Below are 23,589 nucleotides of genomic sequence, written 5' to 3'. Positions count from 1 at the left end.
AAGTCCATCTGTGTTGTTGCAGAAGGCAAAGTTTCACTGTTTTATGGCTGAATAATACTTCATTGCATATGCATACCACATTGTCTTTCTCCATTCATCGTTGATCGACACTTAGGTTGTTTCCATACCTACTGTGAATAATGCTGCAGAGAACGTGGGGATGTGTATGTCTTTCGGAGAATGTTTTTTATTTCTTCAGATAAATACCCAGATGCGGAATTGCTGGGTCATTGGATCATGAGGTAGTTCTGTTTTTAGTTTTCTGAGGAACCTCCATACTCCTCAGGGGCTGCACCAATGTATATCCCCGCCAGCAGTGCGCCGGAGTTCCCTTTGCTCCACATTCTCAACACTTACTTGTTCTTGTCTTTTTGATGATGGCCTTTCTAACAGGATAGGGCTGTGATTTGCATTTCCTTGATGATTATTGATGTTGAGCATCTTTTCATGTACCTGTTGGCTATCTTTATGTCTCGGGAAAAATATCTAGTCAGATCTAGCACTAATTTTATAATCAGATTGCTGTTTGTTTTGTTTTGTTGTTGTTGTTGAGTTATAGGAGTTCTTTACATTTTTTGGATATTAGCCCCTTAACAGATAAAGGACTTGTAAATATTTTCTCCCATTCAGTAGTTGCTTTTTCATTTTCTTGAAATAGTTAAACATTTTTTTTTCATTTTGGCCGTTTGTGTTTTGGCTTTTTTCTGTTAACTGAAGTTTTTTCATTTTCCTAGCAGGTTGTTTGTCTTATTGATTTAAATTTTTATTTTATTTATTTATTTGACAGAGATCACAAGTAGGCAGAGAAGCAGGCAGAAAGAGAGGAGGAAGCAGGCTCCCTGCAGACCAGAAAGCCCGACGTGGGGCTCGATCCCAGAACCTGGGATCATGACCTGAGCCGAAGGCAGAGGCTTTAACCCACTGAGCCACCCAGGCACCCCTGTCTTGTTGATTTATAAGAGTTCCTCATGTGTTCTGGATACTAATTTTTGTAGGTTATATGAGTTGCAAATACCATCTAATTTTGTAGGCCCCCCCCCCACCATTTTCTGTCTTTTGATGAACAGCCATTCTTAGTAGTCTAAGACATAGTAGTCTTATTGGTCTTTCTTCCTTATGGTTTCTGTTTTTTAAGAAATTTTTCCCTAGTGCATGCTCCCTTCACCTTCTCCCCAGACATAAGCACTATTTCAATCTCCAAAACTATAGATTAGTCTTGCCCTGTTGCTTATCATTAGTTAGGGAATCATGCAGTATTCTTGTGATTCTAGCTTGCTTTGCTCAACTTTTTGTTTGTGTGAGTCATTCATTTTGTTGTCTTTGTTGCCTGTTGCCGTAGTTCATTCATTTTCATTGCTCTGTGATACTCTTTTGATGACTGTTCAAGCGATCTGTTTATCCGTTTTCATCACTGGGGAACATTTGGGTTATTTCCAGGTTGGGACTATTCAGAGTAATTTGTGAACACTTTTAACGCACATCTTTTGGTATAAAGTGCGCATTTCTTCTGGATGGTAGTGCTGTGTCATGAGATATACTTGGGTTCAGCTTTGATAAATACTTTGATAAATACTGCCAAAAGTTGCCCATAAATACTGCCAAAAACTGCCCATTTGGCAGTTTCCAGCTTATACTCTTACCATTATGAATGCCTTTTGGGGTTCATAGTGCTTCTTGAATCTGTGGCTTGATAACTTTGATCAGTTTTGAAACATACGGTCGTTGTCTCTAGCTATTGCTTCTGTCCCTTTCTTGTTCATTTGGGACTCCAAATACAGTGATGATAACTCTCTTTACCATGTCTCTTTTATCTCTTATGTTCTCTTCTGCCTCTTCCATCTTTTTATCTCTCTATTCTTTTTTTTTTTTTTTAAGATTTTTCTTTTATTTGACAGAGAGAGAGCGCACAAGTAGGCAGAGGGGGGAAGCAGGCTCCCTGCTGAGCAAGGAGCCTAATGCAGGGCTCGATCCCAGGACCCTGAGTCCAGGACTTGAGCCAAAGGCAGAAGCTTAACCCACTAAGCCACCCAGGCGCCCTTAGCTCTCTATTCTTAACTCTAAATTTTTTTCTTCTGACCTATCTTCCACTTCAGTAATTCTTTTCTTTTTTCTTTTTTAAAGACTTATTTATTTATTTTAGAGAGAAAAGAGGGGGCTGGGGCAGAGGGAGAGAGAGAATCTCAAGTAAACTCTGCTCTGAGCACAGAGTGGGGCTTGTGGGCTCATGGGGCTAGACTCTTGAGATCATGACCTGAGCCAAAACTGAGAGTCCACGCTTAACTGATGGAGACATCCAGACACTCCCCACTTCAATAACTTACATTGTGTCTAATCTGCTGTCAAACCCATTCATTAAGTTCTTAATTTCACTTATTGTGGGTTTTTTTCAGTTCCAGAATTTCCATTTGGTTATTTTATATTTTCCAATTCTCTGCCAGGATTCTCTGTCCTGTCATTTAATTTCTTTTAGCATATTAATCCTAGTTATTTTAAAATTTGTATCTTATGTTCTGTTTTCTGGATCTATTGTGGTTTGTATCTTTGACTTTTTTTCCCCCACTTGCTTTGGAGAATTTTGTCCTTTTTGTGTGCTTTGTTATTTTTTTAATTTGGTTTTGGACAATGTGGATGAAAATTATAGTGATTACATCATCCAGTACCTTATGTATCTTCTTTTGCCTTTGGCAGGCAGTTAGGCTAAGATCCAACCAAGTACTGAACTGATTTAAGCAAGGCTTCAGTCTTGGGAGGGCTAGTGTGTTTGTGGGTTCTCCTGACTCCTAGGGCGTAGCCCTTTGAGGTTACAGCCAGAAGTCTGAAGTGTTTCCTCAGCCTCCCTCCTCGTCTTAAGAGACTGCTGAAACTTCTGCTCAGCTTCTCAGACTCTCAGGAGCAGCTTTCAAGTTAGCAAACATCTCGAGGGAGAAAATGTCACCAAATGTCAGTCTTACCTCCTTGCATTTCCTATCTCTCCATGATTTTTGGCTTCGAAATCCTTTTTGCCTTAATAAGCTCTTTGGTGCTTTTAAATTTATGTTCTTAATATTGTATTCAGTTTTCACAGCTGTTGTTAGTAGGAGGGCTGGTTTAAAATGGTCTAGTCCACGATTGCTTTATGCTTGGCTTGTTCTTTCAAAATCTGCGATTATACTAAGTAAAATGAGCCAGTTGCAAGAAGGCAAATACTATGTGATTCCACTTTTATGAGACTTCTAAAGAAGTCAGACTTAGGGTAACAAAAGTAGAATGATGGTTATCGGTTTACATTATGGTTTACTCTTGCTTGGTGTGTGTTCTTTCCCACTGGGTGTGCTCGAACACACACACACACACACACACACACACCCCACACACTTTTTTTAACTGAGCTCATCAGGTAAGTTTCTTTTTAGCCATGTTGATTTCTTTAGGTAGCTCCATTTAGAAAAATGGATATGTACTACAAGTCAGAAGTTCCGTGAAGTAGCATCCTATGCATGTCTAACAAAGATTTAACTTTGGGGCGCCTGGGTGGCTCAGTCAGTTTAGCATCCAACTCTTGATTTCAGCTCAGGTGGTGATCTCAAGGTCATGAGACCCAGCCCTGCATCAAGCCCTGCATCAGGCTCTGCTCTCAGTGGCAGTCTACTTGAGATTCTCTCTCTCTCTCTCTCTCTCTCTCTCTCTCTCTCGGATCCTGCCCCCCACTTGCATGCATACACTCACACTCTCTCCCTCAAATAATAAATAAATCTTGAGGAGGAAAAAAGGATTTAACTTTATATGTTTAGAGGAAAAGAAAGAACGAACAAGAAAAAATGGAAGGAAAGGGAAAATAGTTATTTAAATAATGGGGAAGCAAAATAGCAATCCAAATAGTAGGGATATTTCTTCTCAATTAGCTGATAACCCAGAACAAGCATTAGGGAGAGCTCTGAGTTTGTTGCTCCTTCACCTGCCTGTGTTGAATTCATTGAAAATAATTCCTCCCTGAGAAAGTTTCAAGGGTGATACTGATCACATACAGGTTTTGTTTTACCTGCTAACCTTAGATTCCCAACCTGTGTTTACGCTTTAGCTTCAATACAAAGAAAAGTAAATAATAGCCTTTTTATTTCTCATTGGCATTATTCATAACAGCCATAATCTAAACTTTATTTCTTAGACATTTTCTTCTACAGATGGTATTACATTTTAAAGTCTTTGATAGGACAAATCTATCTCCTCCATGTTCTTTTGAACATGTGTACTCTACCTAGCCTTGCTTTCCTTCAGCATAACACAAGCAAGATGCACAGTCACTTTCAGAGTTTCCCTCTTACGTCATCAATAAGATACTCAAAAATAAATCCAGAGTTGCAGTAAATCTCCCTCATTATAACTACATCTTGCTTCTCTCTCAGTTTTGTAGTGTGTGTTAGGACAAGACGGCCGGGGTTTTTGTCTGGTCAGATGGTCTGTATTGTATTTATAGAACAGTCCTGTATACACCTCCTTGTATCCCTGACTGTTGTAAAGTCACTGAAAAGCAGTAAAGTGAAAATAGCGGGTAGCAGCTTACAGGGCAGAAGAGGGGCAGTCCACCTTCTTAGAAGAGCAATTAAATCTCCAAGGAATTAAAAGCAATTAAAAGCAATTAAAATGTTCTCTTTAATCTCCTGGTCTGTGCTGTTTCATGATTAGAACAGGCATCCTGAAAGTGTGAAAATCACAGAATTCAATATTTCAAGTACAATTATTACCTCTAGCTCATACAACTCTATTTATATGTAGCATATATATATATATATATATATATATACATATATATATATGTATATATATATATATATATACATATATATATGTATATATATATCATCGGGGGCTTTGTAATTTGAGAAGGATACTAGAGCAGGTGTATGTTCTTATAAAGGATATAGGGAGTGGCTAATTATTTCACAGTGTAAAATATGAGTGCTACCAAATAACACAACTTACCATAAGGTCAATATGTGGTACTTGGCCAAATGGTAATACCGTAACCAACTTCTGGGAACCCAAAGTCAAATGGCCTTGCTCTCCTGCTAAAAGAATAGTGTTAAGTAGTATCTGAGGCGCAAAGGGCATCAGCATGTTTTAAGCTCGTCCTACGGGAGAAGAAATTGTTTTCACTATTTCCATTTATGTTAGTTCAGCAGATTTTTGGTACGCCTTTTGTTGAAAGCACCATGCTAGGATCTCTGCCGGAGTAGTTGCTGAGTAGATAAAGGTGGTCCTAGCTCTCTGCCCACAGCAGCTTGACTTACATTCCTTGCCCCGTCGGCCTAGCTGATGCTGCTCTTTGCTATCCCAGACTCAGCGCTGGCGCCTCTCCTCCTCGCTGAAACTTATTTGTGCGTTATAAGCTGTTCTTCCTTGGTAGCCTCTCCGTGTGTGTGTCTGCTCAGAAATTCTTTTTAAAATTACTCTGGGCTCACAATGGAAAACTACAGCCATGAGGCAACACGTGACTGTCAACCACTGTATTTCTCCAGTCCTTATCTTTCTTTCCTCCCCCCTTCCAGCTTTGAAAAATCCTGTCAGTGATTCCAGTGATGAGAATTTCAGGTTAGAAAGGTAGGAAGCTGGTGATGCAGGGGGTTTTGGAAGACTGATGATGTCCTTGAAGTGTCCGTCAAATGATACCTTACTGGTGATATTCTAGCCAACCCAGATGCTGTGGGGTCTTCGTGAGTGTAGGGCGTAAGGAACCTGAATGTGGATGAGACATACAGTCTTTCACAGCTGATGCTAGTAAGTTTTTCTTTCTAATACTTCGTTGTCTCTCTTATAACGTAGGTGTTTATCCATCCGTGTTTAGAACTACTGCTCTTTTTCGCAGACGGTGATGAATACTTTGTATGGTACCACCTGGCTGTTCTATTTACTTTTGTCTCATATAGATCTTTTTTTTCCCCCAGGCTGCCAGTACACCACTGAATCCTTTAAGTTTTCAGTGTGAATTTGTAAAACTCAGGATTGACCTTCTACAAGCCTTCTCTCAACTTATCTGTACTTGTAATAGCCTCAAGACAAGCCCCCCACCGGCAATTGCCACAACAATTGCCATGACCTTAGGGAATGACCTTCAGAGGTGCGGTCGCATCTCCAATCAGGTGTGTCTTCACTTTATTTTCGGGCAGTTTTTATTTACACTTAGAGGTTTTTGAGGTTAGTCGTGAGATGAAAAATCCTAAAATTTCAAAATCAGCTGCTTGACTAATGGACATTAACCATCAGATGCTTAACTCATCTGTACTGCCAAAAATAGGCTTGGTGTTTTATTAGAATGACAAAATGACTGATGATGTCTCACTGGATTCTACATATTGATAACTGTTTTCATTGTTTTAGTGTTTTAATTGAAGCTAAAAAAGCAGGGCTTTTTGTTTCTGTGTGTCATGTGTATTATTACTGTAATTTTGTGAACCTTTAGAATTTCATTTCCCATCTTTGTTAATTTTATTTAACAAAGTTTATAAGCATGAATGGAATGGAAATGGAAAGCATTGAACTACTTTTTGGATTTGATTGTTTGAGGATAGTTTTTTTTTTTTTTATGTTTGGTTTCTGTGGTATATCATTATATAATAATGATAGCATGTTCCTTGTAATTGATCTTTTCCCTCTTTTTAGATGAAACAGTCCATGGAAGAATTCCGAAACCTTGCTTCTCGATATGGGGATCTCTATCAGGCGTCTTTTGATGCTGATTCGGCAACGTTGAGGAATGTGGAACTGTATCCTAAGCTGCTTCCGTGTTTCTCGTTCTCTGGAAGTATTCTTTTAAACGTAGAGTAAATGCTCTAGATATGCTTAACTGAAAATATGTATGTTCAGATAAGCCTATAAATTTATTATAATTAATAACTTCTCTTTTGAAATCTAGTATGAGTGGTATAATTTTACTTTTTAATTTCAACTGGACTTTTTTTAAAAAGTGGGTGACTCAGTGGTGGTCTTTCTCCACCACTAGGACGAGCCTCCCAAATCCAGGTCCCACCAGTGTTGCATACTTTGTGCTCGCTTGAGCTACACTGGAGAAGGCAACACATTTTCCCCCCAGAAAACCATTCTCTCTTTTGTTACCTCTGTCTTCTTCATGGTGAATACCCTGGTTCCTGTCACCTTCCATTAGTGATCTCTAGTTGCTGTCATCACTCTGGTTTCTTAAGTCCTCCTCTTTGAGCTCTTCATATTTTATTAGCAGCCTCAAATCCTTTTTGAAAGGAGAGAAGAGATACATTGTTTTTAAGTTGTGGAAACTATCCATCAGTAGTGCTTGGCACTTTAGTTCTCTAAGTAAAAACCTAGTGAATGCTATGGACTCTTTCCTCTACAAAATGCATTTCTGCACACACCCCGCCACATTTACATTGTCCCAGGAGGGTTACCAGATCCCTGGAGCCCCCAGCTTCAGAATCTCTGGAGTAATTACAGACTATTTTTATTGTTGTTGCTTTTAACTTTTATCACGGAACCTCCTCCATCGGAGCAGAGGAGACAGTTTCTGTGATTGAATCATGGAGCCTGCTGCTCGGTTCCCCCTTCCCACATTAGGCAGCCTCTGAAGTACTCTTCCTGGAGCAGAATTTAAGAATCACTATTATAAACAACATATATCCCTTAAAAAGGAAAAAGAAATAATGAAGTCTCAAACTACTTGATTTCATAATATATGGTTTCCATAACTAAAAATATAGTCCTCATTTTGACTTGATATTCCGGTAATATAAAGTCTACGTGGATTTCTCTGTTTTCTTGTATAACCTTAACACTAACCCAGACAGCAGCAGAGCTGTTTACTGATATCTCATGCAATAGAAGCCCTGATTTTGGACCCAGAATCAGCAAGGTATTTCTAATAATAGTTTACATTAAAGTATGTTTTCCAGTGTTACCTTACCTAGTCATCACAACACGTGATTTGGAAGAGGTGTTATATGTGTTTTGGGAGAGGTATTATGGAAGAACAGAGAAGAGGGACTTTGTTAGTGTTTGCCTGAGGTCACACACCTAAGTGACAAAACTTGTTTTTTCTGATTCCACGGCTTATTTACCTCTGCCCTTTTTTTTTTGGGGGGGGGGGGAGATTTATTTATTTATTTTAGAGAGAAGGGAGAAAGGGTCTCAAACAGACTCCCCCACCAAGTGTGGACCCTGAGGCGGGGCTAAATCTCAGGACCCCGAGATCCAGACCTGAGCTGAAATCAAGAGTAGGACACTTAACTGACTGAGCCACCCAGGTGCCCCACTGCCTCTTATTTTTAAAACATTGACTTGGAAAAAATAACTGGGAAGAAATTCTTTGAATTTGAATCTTTTCTTCTTGTATACTATAACTAAATTTTGGTGTGAAAAATTGGGTTAATAATTAAGCTTGAATTTTTTATTCTTTGACTTATTAAAAAGATATCCCTGTTTTGCTTTATTAATATTCTTCTCTCCTCTCCCATTAACTAATTATTCAAAATATTTTATTAAAGAATGATCCTTTTTTTTCCCATTACAGTTCTATTTTGGAATGTGCATTTTCAGCTGTCTATAATTTCCAATTTAGTAAGGCCTGTGGTTCCAAGATCAGCTTTCTCAAAGAGAATATAATCAACAAACCAGAGATTTCTCTACCCTAAAGCATTGACTTAAAATTTCTTTTCAGGACAATAGGAAGATCCTTGCTTCTGTTTTAAAGTTCTGCCTACTCTCAGACTAGGCCACTTGGCTATCTTTGTCCCCATTCAACCAATCCATTTTAATATAATATTTGCTTATTTTTCCTTTTATCCTGTTTTCATCAGTGCTCATTTTCTCTCCAGACTTGCAGTGCTTGTTTAAAAACAAACAAACAAACAAAAAAAAAACCCTTCCTTTTAAGTTTCAAAATGTTCTTAAACCTCAATGTACTTTATAGAATCCTTGCCAGTTAATTGATGCTCCGAGGATCACACCATTTCTACTGTAGCATACTCAATTTACTTCTTAGCACCCAGATACCATTGTACTATTGATTGGCTTAATAAGTATAAATAAGTGTTTTTCTTGACTGACTTTTTACCGGATGGGTGCATAGTCAGCAGGAATGGGGTGAAGGGAGTTACCGAGCCAGCTTACACTTGCTACTCTCTCACTCTCTGTCCTTCCTGCCACTTTTTTTCACTCCTCTCCTTCCCCTCTCATCCTCCAAACCTATTCCCTTAGCCTCTGCTCTTCATAGCAGGGGAAAACTGGAGAGGAAAGCATGCACCTTGAAGGAGTGTTCTTTGGGTTTCATCTTCAATAGTATGCAACCGCAGAGTGTGGTGGATTCCTTCTAAAACTTCTGTTCTTGATGTTATATTCTGTACTTTCCAAATAAAGACTAGCAGCTAAGAAACCTCAAGAGTGAGGCATAACGTTAGTATTTCACTAATCTGTCCATCTTTTTCATAGCCTAGGAGCTTTTTGAGGGGAAGAGACCTTATTTTCTTATCTCTGGCACCTAACATAGTGCCTAAGCCAGTAACAATAAATACGGATTAGGACAGGGCAAATGTTTATAATTATGAATATGATTGCCTCATCCCAACTTTTTAGAATTATCAAAAAGAAATATTTTGAGAATGTTGTCCATTGCATTTTTCTACTGTAGCTTTTTATTTGCTCTGTATGATTCTATGATTCCTTTGTGCTTAATCTTTGCATTACTGCCTAAAAGGTAAGGGAACAATTTGCAACAGTGACACAGTAACTAAGACAGGACCTTTATTGCAAACAGCTAAAACCTGGATAAAACATATACATTAACTCTTTTCAGATGTTGGGCAATAGGAAACTCAGGAATGTAATCCCTCACAGGAGGGAAGTAAGATAAACCCTACAGGAGTCTTCCTGTTCCTCTCCCTGGAGGCACTTTTTAGACTGCCTCTCAGGGAGGAGTAACCAAAGCAGATCCTGGCGGTCTTTCTTAGTTGAAGAGATAGGGATCAGGGTTCAGGGAACCAGAAGAAGCCAGATTTTGCAGGACAGAATACAGGAGAGAGGAAGACGCTTCCCCAGGAAAGACTTCCAGAAATTTCACAGGCTATGAAACTTCGGCTGAATGCTAAGGTACACATACATAAGGTGCAACTCTCCAAGGCCAGGCAAAAAACTACAAGGGAAAGAATAATTACCAGGAAGCTGTAAGCTGAGCAGAGCTCGTACATGTAAGCTCACACATACTATAAGTTCCCAGAGCCCACACATGTCTGAGAAATGTTCGAGTTCCGACTAGCCAAATGGAGAGACCTTATTAAACACTGAGAGCATTCAGAAGAAACACCAGAAGGGTCAAGGAGACATAATTCTAAATATTTATGTACAAAGTAACAGATCTTCCAAATATATGAAGCAAAAACTGAAGAAGAAAAAAAGCAAAGCAGAACTGAAAGAAAAATAAATCCATGATTACAAAGTTCCCAACATTTCCCTCTGAGCAATTGATAGAACAACTTGTCAGAAAATTTCTTAAGATATGGAAGACTTTAACAACACCACCAATTATTTTGATCTAATTGACATGTTTTTACCAACAGCAGCACATGTGTTCAAGTGCATTTAGAACATTTAATGAGATAAACCATATGCTAGGATAGAAAGCAAATCTCAAATTTTAAAGCATTGAAATCATATAGAATATGTTATCTGACAAATTAGAATGGACTAACAAAAATGATCTCTAGAAAATCCCCACATATTTAGAATTAAATAAGACTTCTGAATAACCCAGTTGGTCAAGAAATCAGAAGGGAAATTAGAAAATATGTTAAACTGAATGAAAATGAGAAAACCACCTATCAGAACTTGTGGGATGCAGCTAAAGCAGAGCTTAGAGGGAAATTGATAGCTTTAGATGTTTTGTTTTGTTTTGTTTTGTTTTATAACAGAAAAAGAAAGTTTAAAATCAGTGATCTAAATTTCTGCCTTATCTGAAGCTAGAAAAAGAAAGCAAATTAAGCTCAAAATAATTTGAATGAAAGAAATAACAAAAATATAAACAGTAATCAGTGCGTGAGAAATAAATAGCGAAAAAACCAGTGAAATTCAAATCTGGTTCTTCGAAAAGATCAATAAAACTGATAATACTAGCTAGTCTGAGCAGTAAAGGAACATGAATTACCAATATCAGAAGTCAAGTAAGAGTACCAATCCAAATCCTGTAGCTATTAAAAGCCATAATGAGGGAACAACAATAGCTCTTCATGAACACAGGTATAAAGATCTTTAAGAAAGCATGTAGAAATTGAATCCAGGAATATACACAAGATAGTACATCGAAACCAAGTAGGTTTTATCCTAGGAATACCAGGTTAACAATAGAAGATCAAACAGGGTAACTCACCATATTGTAGAATAAAGGAGAAAAGCTGAAGTGGAGGACTTAACAAACATTTCAAGTTTTACTATAAAGCTATAGTGATTAAGACAATGCAGTATTGGCTTGATTGTAGAATAGAAAGCCCAAAATATGGAGAGACCACTCACATATGTAAACATTTGATTTTTGACCATGATACCAAGATAATTCAATAGGGAAAGGATAATTTTTTTCAGTGAGTAACGCTAGGATAGCTAGTTTATCTATATGGGGGGGAGGGGAGTCTTGACCTTGCCTCACACCATACAGAAAAATTAATTCTGAATATATCATAGACCAAAATATAAAAGATAAAACTGTAAACTTTCTGGAAGACCACATTGGAGAAAGTCTTCATGACCTGGAGGTCAGTAGAGATTTCTTGGGATACAAATAGCAGTTACCAGAAGATAAAAATTTGCTAAATTGAACTTAAATTTTTAAATTTCTGCTGTTCGGAAGATGCCATTAAGAAAATGAAAAGACAGGTCACAGATGGGGAGAAAATATTATCAAATATATTCTATCAGAGGACTCGTATTCAGGATATTAAGAACACACAACTCAAGATAATGCAGTTTTTACAAATTGACAGATTTGTACAGATGTTTCAAAAAAGGAGATATGCTAATGTCCGATAAGCAAACAATGCTTAACATCATTAGGCATCAGAGAAATGCAAATTAAAATCACAATGAGATACCTACGAACACCCAATAAAATGGCTAAAATTAAAAAGACCTTCAATATCCAGTATTAGGGTGTGGAGGAGCTTGACTTCCTACCGTTTGGGGAATACAAAATGATTCAGCTCAGCCACGTTGGGAAACTGTAGGCAGTTATCATATGACTAGTACATATTTCCACATAGAAATGTAATGTAAAATTTCATATGTAAAATTTCATTGCAACTTAATTTGTAATAACAAACTGTAAAGATCCAGATGCCTCTCAGCAGGTGAATGGATAAACTCATACATCCATTACATCCATATGATGGAAAACTACTCAGCAAAAAAGATGAACGACCTATTGATACATGCAAAACACATGAATGACTGTCAAAAACATGCTGTGAAGGAAACCAGACACCAAATAGTGCATGCTTTGGGACTCTTTATATGAAATGACAGGAAACATCCTACTTATCGTGATAGAAAACACACCTATGGTTGCCTTGGGTCAGAAGTGGGAATTGACTAGAAGTGGGTATTTCGGATAGGTGTGTTCCTGTGCTTTTATAACATATCTCAACGAAGTGTATTTTTTAAGTAAATGAATTTTTATAGGTAGGGCAGTGTATTCTGAATTTAGGCTCTCTTAGTAGCAGATATAAAAGATTTAAATTTCTTTATGCTTTGTATGTAGAGTTTTTCTTAGAGTCATATAAATGAGGTTCAGGTCTTGTCTTATTGGAGCTTGAGGTACAGTACAGAGCCGGGAGCAAAGCTTTGGAGCCAGGCAGTTATGAACATGATGAATCCTTTGCATTCACTCTAGCTGTAGAAATATATGCCTAGAATTTCATCTCCCTGAGCCACATGTGCTTGGACTACAGGTAACCAAGGATGCCTGTCCCCTGGAGTGCTTGTGACAGTTGTAGGTAATAACCTGTATAAGGTACCTAAGGGAAGTGCCTTCGTGGTGCCTTTGAACACACACAGTAGGTGTTGAAAGGGTAATAAGAGAAGAATAAGAACAGTCTGATGCCCGGTGTGGCTGAAGTACCTATACTGCCTTTGCAAGTACTCCCATGGAAGTTTAGTTAGAATACAAAAGCTTTGGGACGCCTGGGTGGCTCAGTTGGTTAAGCGGCTGCCTTCGGCTCAGGTCATGATCCCAGGGTCCTGGGATCGAGTCCCACATCGGGCTCCTTGCTCGGCAGGGAGCCTGCTTCTCCCTCTGCCTCTGCCTGCCTCTCTGTCTGCCTGTGCTCTCTCGCTCGCTCTCCCTCTGTCCCTGACAAATAAATAAAATCTTTAAAAAAAAAAAAAAAAAGAATACAAAAGCTTTGCTTTCTTTTCTCACTTAGAAATACTTTCAGAAATACTTTTTGGGGTGTGAGGCAGTAGAGGAAGAAGGAGGAAATCTAGGTCAAACTTTCCCAGCATGTTCTATGTGCTCGCTCTCTCCTGAACATTCCCGCACCTTCCCTGTCTGTGCTCTGGATTCATGCCATTTCCGCAGCCCTGAGCGCCCACCACACTTCTCTCCACATCTTATCCGTCCTGCTTGCTCAGTGGTTTGTTCAGGATCCATCTCTTCCATGGCATTCCCCACTAGCCCCACATTCTGATCTTTTATTTATATATCTTCACTGGTTACAGGGCACTTAGCCCGTGGGCTTTATGCTGCTTGTTACCTTTTCAAATGTCTTGGGTCTCCTTCACCTCATGGCAGAGGCAAGGGTGAAGTATTTTTCTACTACCTAACAACCAAAGTGATCAGCCTTACATAATTTGAAGTCAGGTCTGGGTGTGAATTCCAGGCTTGATACTTACTAGTTACGTGACTGAAAGCAAGTCACTTAATGCCTCCAAGCCTCAGTTGGCTCATCTGTAAAATGGGAACAGCGGTGCCTACGTCGTTATTTTACCAAATAAATGAGAATATGTAGAAAGTGTCCGACATGTTTAGACATTAAGATGGTGACTGTTTTGGTTGATTAATTGCTACTGATGTGACCTCAGTTTCCAGGAATCTGGGTCTGCTGGAGCTGCGCATGCAGACAGCGAATATGAGCGGAGAATGATGTCTGTGTACAATCGCGTCTTGGAGGAAGTGGACTCACTCGATCGGAAATGCACCCCTGTTTCTTACATGGCAAGTGGCCTTTGTTTCATTGAGTTTTTAGGACACAGACGTGGGTTTTTATCCAACTCGGGCACTTCCTAACCCCGTGACTTCAGTCAGTTCACCTGTCTGCTGGTTTTTTTCCATGCCGGTTTTGTAACAAACAGGGCTGCTCTCATACCTGCCTCGCAGCATCGCCGTCCATGGCAGTGCTTGGCACCTCTGCGGCTGCTGCACACTTAGAGTAATGGGTCAAATCTCCTCCCGCAGAACACAAAGAAGACTTCTTCCCCTCCTTTTTAACAGTTGAGCTGAAATTGCAATAGTTGTCGACCCTGGCTACACACTAGAATCACTTTGGAAGCTTTTTAAAAAATACGTCAGGACCCAGGCCCCACTCTAGATCAGTTAACTCTGAATCTCTGCTGTTGAGGGCCAGACGTTAGTATGTTTCAAGACTCCCAGGTGATGCTGTCCTGCCACCGGGGTTGAGAACCACAGGCCCATGGAAACAAAGAACGGGGCTCATTGTCTACCTGGCAATGAATCACTTCTGCCAGGGGATGCCACCGATGTCCTTTGGTGCACTGCTTCCCCTTTGGCCTGCTGAATCCTGCGGCCTTGCGGTGTGTTGAGCTCTTGTTCTTTCTTCAGTCGTTTCTTTCAGTCCTTTCCACCACAGGACAGACTGACACGCACTCACCCAGATTTTCTCCTCCCAGTGTCTTAAGTCAGCTCGGGCTCCTATACGAAAATCCCTCTAGACTGGGTGGCTTGAACATCAGACACTTCTTTCTCCTAGTTGTGGGGGCTGGAAAGTCCAGAAGCAAGGTGGCAGCCAGTTTGGTCCTGGTGAGGACCCTCTGCACTCTTCCACACGCTCCCCCTTCTCACTGTGCCCTCAGACCAGGGAGACAAAGGGAACTTTGGTCCCTTTTTTCTTATAATAAGGACACTAATCCCATCATGGGGCCCCACCTCTAGTTACCAACACAGTGGGAGCTAGGACTTCAAAATAAGAGTGGGGAGAATACAGACATTCAGTCCGTAAGACCAGGTCTCTGAACTCACACCCTGGGGAGTTGTCCCACCCTGCTAGATGCTGATATCCCCTGCAGCTCCTGGCTCCCACTCTTCTCACTCTGTCCTCTCACCTTTTATCAAGTGTGTAAGAAGAAATTGACAAGGTGTGTTGGAGAAGAGTTAGATCAGATTTCAGGACGGGGACTTTCCTGGACATACGCTTTCCGCATACGATCGTCAGTACATACTTGCTGAACTGAATCAACAGGGTAGTTTGACATTGAGATTTGGTTGCTAAGGGTCAGAGTAAAGATAATCTTTGAAGGAGATATACACATCTGTGCAAGACATTGATTAAATATCAAAAAATACAAAGGCTGGAAAGTGCCGGATTCAACAAAGAAGAGAGTGCTGGTGCTCTGCTAGTCCTCCTGCTGGTTTACTAACCATAACATGGGACTTTGTGTCTCCAGACGCTTCCTGTTTGGTCATCTGCTGCTGACCTGGAGGTGTGCCCCAGGTGCTGACGGCCAGAGGCCATCCACACTGTCCCTGTAATTGTAAAATCTGCATCCATTCTTTTGAAAGGGAGAATGGTGCCTTTTTGCCAGGGAATAGCCTGAGGTCACTTGTGGTCCGCTTTGGTCCATCCTTGAAAGAGGTGTCTCTCCTCTAGTACGCTTGGCATCAGACTTCCACCCCTAGCAGGATGTCCCTGCAAATGCTTCCCGGATCCCTTGTTGCGGGAGGATGAATAATGTTGCGTTGGCAGTTAAACCTGAAGAAAGAGACACAACGTGTTGGAATCTATGTTGTGGTTTTCTCAAGTAAGAGATCTGCCATTTGTATCATGGGCCTGTTGGACACAAAGTGTTCAGCACCCTGAAACCAGTAAGGGTGGGATCTGCCCGTGCGCAGCCTTAATGCCCAACTGTTCAAAATTGTTTACAACAGAGGCAACTCAGGGGCACCCTGCTTGGCATCAGGAGCTTGGAAGGCAGGCCGCAGAGTAGAGTGGTTTTCACCCTGAGGTGCTTTGGGGCCACTGATGGGGAAGTAGACTGAGGAGGGGAGGGTAGACCAACTGGAATAGTTCTGGGTGCCCCAGAGTTACACATGTTCTGACGGCTCTGTAGTGTTTTGTCTGCTGAGCTGGTGAATTGTTGGTGAAATAGAACAAAGTCATTGAACTAAGAAACAACCTAGGTTCTAGTTCCAGCTTGTCCCCTTGCCGTCTGGGTGACCTGTGTCATCAGCAAAATTGAGGATTGGCCTGGGTGACCTCTGTAGTATCTTTGACGGTGTCACGGGTGATACTCATCTCCACTCATCAAGTTGGATACAGTAAATAGGTACAGGCTTTTGTATGTCAGCCACACCTCAATAAAGTGGTTTTAAATAAATAAATGTATAATATCTTAGAACTCTTAAACGCTAGTTGTATGACTCCCTTTACTAAGCCTCAAAGGATTCATTGTGGTGATTCTCTTCTGCAGCTTTTCCGGGAGTTTCAAAACTCAGTTAAGTTTGTGAAATGGATTTTTGAAGTAAGATCCTCTTACAGAAATTTCAGAGTTCTGTGGAGTTGAACTGTATAGTCGTTCTTACTCAGAATTCCAATAAGTTTCCACCATCGCTCATTCTCCGGGGACCCCCTGGCCACAAGGACAGGGAAGCCACCCTCTGGATATGGGAGGGAAGAACAAGGCAGCAAGGCTCCCCAAAACCAAAACCAAGGTTTGGTGTTAGGCCTCAGACATCAGTGTACTGAGCTGGCTTCCTTATCATCTGTTCTTGATCCTACTTTACCATAAGAAAGTGACCCTATATTGTAGTATCTAAACTAATTATATAGTACTATACCTAATAGCTCTAATGCTACAGAAATGCACAATTTGTGCATTATTTGGCCTGCAAGATTTTCTCCTACCTTTCACTTTTTATTAAATATACTTAAAAGTAAAGTAAAAATCTGCAGTTGTACTCCTTGACACGAATGATTTGGCAAACATTTGGGTGTTCTGCTGTTTCCTGATGGGTATGCACCTTTGCAATGTTCTTCAAAAGACCATTTGTACTTTTTAAACTTCTTCCTGAAAGTATCATTTGTTGATGAAATTTGGAAATTTATTTTCATTTGACTTAGTTTCTTTTTCCCCTCCCAGCATACAGCATGCCTCTGCGATGCCATCATTTCCTTGCTGAAAGTTCCTCTTTCGTTTCAGAGATATTTTTTCCAGAAACTGCAGTCTACCAGCATCAAGGTAACACTACCAAAATACAGAGGTTAATATAGATTAAAAAACCCAGTTACCTTCCTGGAATACATGGGCTATAGCTCTGCTTCAGGATCTTACCTTTGGTTTTGATAAAACGGACACCCTTTTGTTTTAAATTTTTTATACCTTTATCAAGTGGTTTGGTGAAGGTAATGGGATTTGGGAGTTAAGTAAGACCTTTCCTTCCTTACGGTAGCGGTAGCGTCAGTGCCTGGTGGGCGGGGTAGACAGGCGTTTGGCTACCTGCAGCTCTGTCCCTTGTCTCCAAGAATAATTTGAGAGGGTTTCTTTCTTTTTTTTTTTTAAGATTTTTAAAAAATTATTTATTTATTTATTTTTATTTACTTGACAGACAGAGATCATAAGTAGGGAGAGAGAGGGAGGGGGGAGCAGGCTCCTGCTGAGCAGAGAGCCCAGGGCTCGATCTCAGGACCTTGAGATCATGACCTGAGCTGAAAGTAGAGACTTAACAGACTGAACCACCCAGGCATCCCGATAGGTTTTCCTCATAGTCCTCTACAAGGACCTTGAGCTGAGTTCATGTCTGATTGGGCTTTTCAGACCCTATTTAGAATAATTCAGTCTGGCAAAACATTACCAGTCCTACCTCCAGAGCGCTTTTGTCTGTGAGTATCACGTTTTGAGGAGCTGGCCAATGAGAAGGGCTAGTATTTGAAAATATTTGAGCCACTCCAAATTCAAAATTTCATTTTGATTCAGAGAATGGAATTGTTGGAAGAGATGGAAAACTAGCCTCCAGGAGATTTCCTGGATTATCCCTCTGTCAGTAAATGTCTTCAGTGCACTTTTGCATATCCGTTTAAATGCTTCTGGTTGTAAATAACAGAGTATTCCATTTCAGAATGATCTGGGTAATAAGGAAAATTGATTCTCTTAGATAAGAGGTCTTCGGGTAGGATGTGCGTGGGGTTGACTGACGCGGTGTTCAACATCGTCAGAAAGACCCACCTCTTCCATCTTTTCATTCAGCAGAGTTTGGGCTTTCTGTAATTTAAAGGTATTTGGGATTTTTAATCCGTTCTTAAATAAAAACTAATGAGAAGTTAAAATGTCATTTGGTTCATTTGTGCAACTTGACTTTTATCCGTGACTTGATCATACATGTAATTCTTGAATTTTAAATTCACTTGCCCTTGAATTTAGCCTTTTTAACATTACGTGAGACCAAAGAGACAGCAGCTAGATATGAAAATTTACATAGCGCATTTCCCTGCTGGAATTGGTTCATTGTCAAAGAAATGCCCCCCTGCAGAAACGGGGAAGACTAGGGCCTTCACTGTTTTCTGTTACCCTCACACGGAACTGGGGTTTGGGGTAGAAGACACAGTGGTATTTAGCAGAGACATTAGGGAGAAAGAACCCTTGACCTGAAAAGCGCGTTTGTTTGGTTGTCCCAGTGGTCAGGGCCTTAGCTGTGTAACGCTGTAACCTGTAGACAAAAATCAGCACAAACATTTGCTGGAAGAAAGCTTGTTTTTGCTTGTGAGCCTTGATCTTCATGTTGGTCTTCCAGCTGGCTCTGTCACCGTCACCCCGCAATCCTGCAGAGCCCATCGCTGTCCAGAATAACCAGCAGCTGGCGCTAAAGGTAGAGGGAGTGGTTCAACACGGATCTAAACCAGGACTGTTCCGCAAAATTCAGTCCGTCTGTCTGAATGTTTCTTCCACGCTACAGAGTAAATCCGGACAAGACTACAAGGTAATTTAGAAAAGAGGCACAGTTGCGAGGTGGATTTTAGCAGCTCATTCATGGAAGTTTTCCAGTCGTTTCCATGGTTAAGCAGATTGCAGTGAAACCTCCCAAGGGGAGAGACGTGGACATAAGTTAAAAGCACATATTGGGGTTTGAGGGGCTGATAAATAATACCTCTCTTTTCTCTGCTTGAACCAGTTGATAGAGAACATCCAGGCAGACAGAGATCAAACTATGAGCCTTACTGTTCAGCGATGGGGAAACCTAGCTCAGGGGCCTGGCAACCAGGACCTCCTCGCCTTACACCTCCGAATTGAATTTTCCCACCCAGCTTCAGCCCCTGCACATAAGAGCCTGCCCCTGTAAAATCAATGGCAGGGAGGAGCATCCTGATGTCCAGAGAAGGGAAAGAGAAGGTTTCACCTCCCCCCGGAGACCAGTGTTGTTCATCTAATGAGAAGTTCCTCCACATGGCAGGGAAACATCAAGAGTGGGGAATCAGTGCCTCCCTAACTCCCTTTCCCCCAAAATACACATCTAATTATTTGTCTCTATTTTAAGTGGATATTAGCATTCTCTAAAGAAAAGAGGTACACAACATTGACAGACAACGGTCAGATAGTAAAATCTTTCCTTAAGGGTTATACAACCCTAGGAATTTGCTGCTTTGACAGAGCGTGATGTAGGTAACCAAAAGTCATGCTTGCTTTGTTAGCCAAGGCCAAGGTGCTAAATACTCTGGCATACCAGTATTCCAAATGCAGAACGCTCCTTCCTTTAGACATCTCTTTCTGGTGGTTTATTCGCAGAAAATAGAGCAAGGGAACTAGTACACAGTTGTATGAACAGAGTTGTTCAAATGCCCAGATTGGTTATGTCCAGGTTTATGGTGGGCATACTTGAACTGAGCTCCATAATAAGGAAGGGAATATTAGTAAAGATATAAAAAGAGAACATTTTATTCTCTTTGGTGGTTTTGGTGGTTTTAGGCTAAAAAGCCACGAGAAGGTATGGTTTTTTCTTTGGTAACTTTCACTCCCTTCTTTGCCAGCAAAGCTCAGGCTTCATTCTCTTGCCCTCTTCGACTCCTGTAACACAGACTGTGGTGCCCTATGTAGCCCCATGTAGCAAAGATGTGATGAATGATGACAAAAGTCACATCCTGTGTGTAGAGTACAAGTGTTATGTTTGGGCAATCCTATTGTCATGGAAGGTCGTGGTGAGAATTTACATAATTAACCTACCCCTGTCTGCAGCTGTCTCCTCATTTAGGGCTGAAAGAACAGTGATTCTCTTTGTTTCTTGTATACAGTGATTTCGACTGTTAAGAAAAAAACCATTCAAGCCAGTCTTCTGCTTATTAACTTACCTCTCGAGGCATTGCATAAAGTCAGGAAGCCGGTAGAATAAATCATACGGTACAAGGTTCGTCATGTTATTTGCAGTGAGTTTTCCACCTGAAATCATCATCTATTCAGTGATCGGGTTGCTTAGTCCTATTTCTGGTCCTTTTAAGGAAGTTGCTGGCTGGTAGGCATATTCTTTAGGGACATAAAAACCCTACAGAAGTTGTGCAAACAAAACAGGGCCCATAAAGAATTCTAAGATCTCGAATTGGTCAGTGACTTCATCTCATCAACGGTATAGGTGAATGTCTCTCTGGAGTCCTGACCTCATGATATGCTCATTTAATCACAGAGCTTTAGGGCATGTTTATGTCATTGATTGTGCAACAAAAACACACACATAAACCTAGAAAAATCCGGCCAAATAGTCATTCAGGTTACCTTTATATGCATTCCAGAATCAGTATCTCTCTTGGCATGCTTCACCTTGGTATAGGTCAGGGTGTACCAGCAAGTGCTACTCTGTTCCTTGAAGGCCAGAGACATGGATGTCTAGCTAAGTAAGTGAACAGGCCCATGAACTTGTGTTTTATGATACACTGTGCTTCCAGTCTGAATAAGATACTGATTATTAGGTAAGCACTGTACAAGTTCTAAAAATTTGTGAAAGGAGGTAGGAAAGATTGCATTACTGAAGCAATGTAAGATCAGCCTAGGTAAGAGGAAGAACTCTAACTTGTATTTAACTAGTGTTAGGTTCTTCTTCAGTGGCTTGGATTTTAAACTCCGTGAAACAGGTGATTGCACCCTGTTTCCTCAGAATCTGTCTTCACGGAGTAAAGGAAGCTGGGCTTGGAGTTGGGGCGGAGTAAGCAACTGTAGGAGAGGAAAATTTTCTCTTCCGCTGTCTTAGGGTCTCCAGCCGGGCCTAAGACTAAACTGACATTGAGGCAGATTAACATAAGAAAGGCATACACATTTCTTCGAAGGTACACGGACATGGGAGTCTTCACAAGACAATGGAAACCCAAAGAAGTGACCAGAGCAGAAAGCTTATGTGAGTTTTAGACAAAGAAAGGGTAAATTTGTGAAGACAGAAGACGAAGGGCTTGAGGGGCAGTGAGCCAGGGAAGTGACTGGGAGCAAAGAGGGAGGGAGGGAAGAGCAGGGGTGGAGGTTGGGGGACACCTGGGGGAGGTGGGGGTCATTGGAATTTATTTGTGGGGTGTATTTCAGCGTTGACTGCCAGTTTCTGGTGATGAGGATGTTCTCTTCTTCCTGGTACAGAGAAGGGCACCTTTCTCATGGGAGATTTTATGGCCTGTTTGAGGTAAAAATGGGGAGGTCAGAGCCATTCCTCCATCTGCTGTTTCTCCAGTGCCTTTATCTTGAAATCATGTGCCAGTGCAGCACATTATGAGGTGGCACGTCTGGAGCTCCCTCACAGGGAAGAAGGGGCGGCATATGGGGACGGGGAGGCAGGGGGAGAGGCTCATTGTACTCAATGATAGTGAGGGCGCAGGATCGCTTAATACTCAAGAGTGTCGGCTCTGGAGTTAGCCTGCCTTGGTTCAGATGCCATCCTCACCTCTCATCAGCTGTGTGACCTTGGAGAAATTACTTAACCTCTCTGCCTCAGTTTCCTCATCTATAAGGCAAGGGTAAAAATGGTACCTAAACCTCTTGGTTGTTTGCAGAGATTAAGTAAGCACTTCGTATGGGGCCTGGCTCACAGTAAGCACTGAGTGAATGTTAGCTATTATTGTCATTTAACGATTTTTTCATTCCAGATACCCATCGACAATATGACCAATGAGATGGAGCAGAGGGTTGAGCCTCATAACGATTACTTCAGTACTCAGTTTCTGTTGAACTTTGCCATCCTTGGAACACACAACATTACAGTGGAATCTTCAGTGAAAGATGCCAATGGTATTGTGTGGAAGACAGGTCCCAGAACTACCATATTTGTAAAATCCTTGGAAGACCCTTATTCCCAGCAAATTCGCCTACAGCAGCAGCAAGCCCAGCAGCCATTACAACAGCAGCAACAACGAAATGCCTACTCTCGGTTTTAGCCACATGAGGGATGTGCTCCTGGCTTTATAGGAATTGATCAAATGGGCAAAAACAATTTGATTTTTCATATGGATTCAGATATAAAAGTTAGAATGTGGAGTTTGTTTATTCATTGCTTTCTATAATGTAATACTCCGGGGGGAAGAAAAGGGTTTGTTTTTCTTTAAAAATTTAATTTGAGAAATAACTGGGCTCCTAGCCAGCAAGATTTTTTGTCCTTGTTCCTTCTTAAACCAAGTCCCTTATCATCTGTTTGACATTTTCATTGTTTTATTTTTGTTTTTCTGTTGCTGAGCCTCATCTTCCTTGTTCAAGAAAAGTCATGTGTTGGGATCACTGAGTTAATAGATTTGACTCCCTGTCCATCAAAATACATCACTCGCCACCCGGCACAGACCTCTCACTCTGAGCCAGGCATCGGGAAGTTCTAACCGGTCAGTACAGAGTTGACCTGCGGCCACAGAAAACGAGTTCTCCCCTGGATGGACTTCACTGTGTCCCCTGAAATCCATTTTCTGGATTTTGAGAGCATGCAGTCTCGCCGAATTGAAACATCCTGCTATATTATTTCAACTACCTACCTGTCTTTTCTGTGCTAATTTATTGATTTAGTATTTTATTGATCCCCCCCAGACAGCTAACAATTACATGCAAAAATTGGAGATGAATCATTTGTGTTTTCTAGTATGTATGTGGTTTTGTTTATAGTATAGACTTTTTACACTATTTCCAAGAGTGAAAAAACTCACATTTACTGTCTTAATGTTTTAAATTAGAAGAACAGATCTTTTGATTGGTTTGGTTTCTTCTTGGCAAGTTATGTAATTCTAGACTTGATAGTCTAGAAAGAACAGCCTTTTTGTAACACAACCTCGATTAGTTGGGATGCTCAGGGAATAGTTTTCTGGTTAGTCAGAAAACCCCATTTTTTCAATTTCAATACTGGTTGAAAACCATTCTAAAATATAATACTAATAAACT

At 40.7% G+C, this 23,589-nt stretch overlaps 1 protein-coding gene across 2 annotated transcripts in view; it reads left to right on the top strand.

The window, feature by feature from the left end:
* INTS7 (integrator complex subunit 7) overlaps window positions 1-23,237 on the top strand; it is a 92,047-nt gene extending 68,810 nt beyond the window's left edge. For both annotated transcript variants that reach the window (XM_047704091.1, XM_047704092.1), the window contains 7 exons: window positions 5,922-6,116; window positions 6,637-6,740; window positions 7,787-7,855; window positions 14,065-14,197; window positions 17,356-17,454; window positions 19,004-19,189; window positions 22,320-23,237. In XM_047704091.1, coding sequence (XP_047560047.1) covers window positions 5,922-6,116; window positions 6,637-6,740; window positions 7,787-7,855; window positions 14,065-14,197; window positions 17,356-17,454; window positions 19,004-19,189; window positions 22,320-22,607 — 1,074 coding nt within the window. In that variant the 3' untranslated portion in view covers window positions 22,608-23,237. The remainder of the gene's footprint in view (window positions 1-5,921; window positions 6,117-6,636; window positions 6,741-7,786; window positions 7,856-14,064; window positions 14,198-17,355; window positions 17,455-19,003; window positions 19,190-22,319) is intronic.
* The last annotated feature ends 352 nt before the right edge of the window (window positions 23,238-23,589 follow it).

Source organism: Lutra lutra, chromosome 15 (genome assembly GCF_902655055.1).
Source record: "Lutra lutra chromosome 15, mLutLut1.2, whole genome shotgun sequence".
In the NCBI taxonomy this organism is placed as follows: domain Eukaryota; kingdom Metazoa; phylum Chordata; class Mammalia; order Carnivora; family Mustelidae; genus Lutra; species Lutra lutra.
The sequence above is the reverse complement of the archived record's forward strand: the minus strand, read 5'-3'. Positions and strand labels throughout refer to the sequence as shown.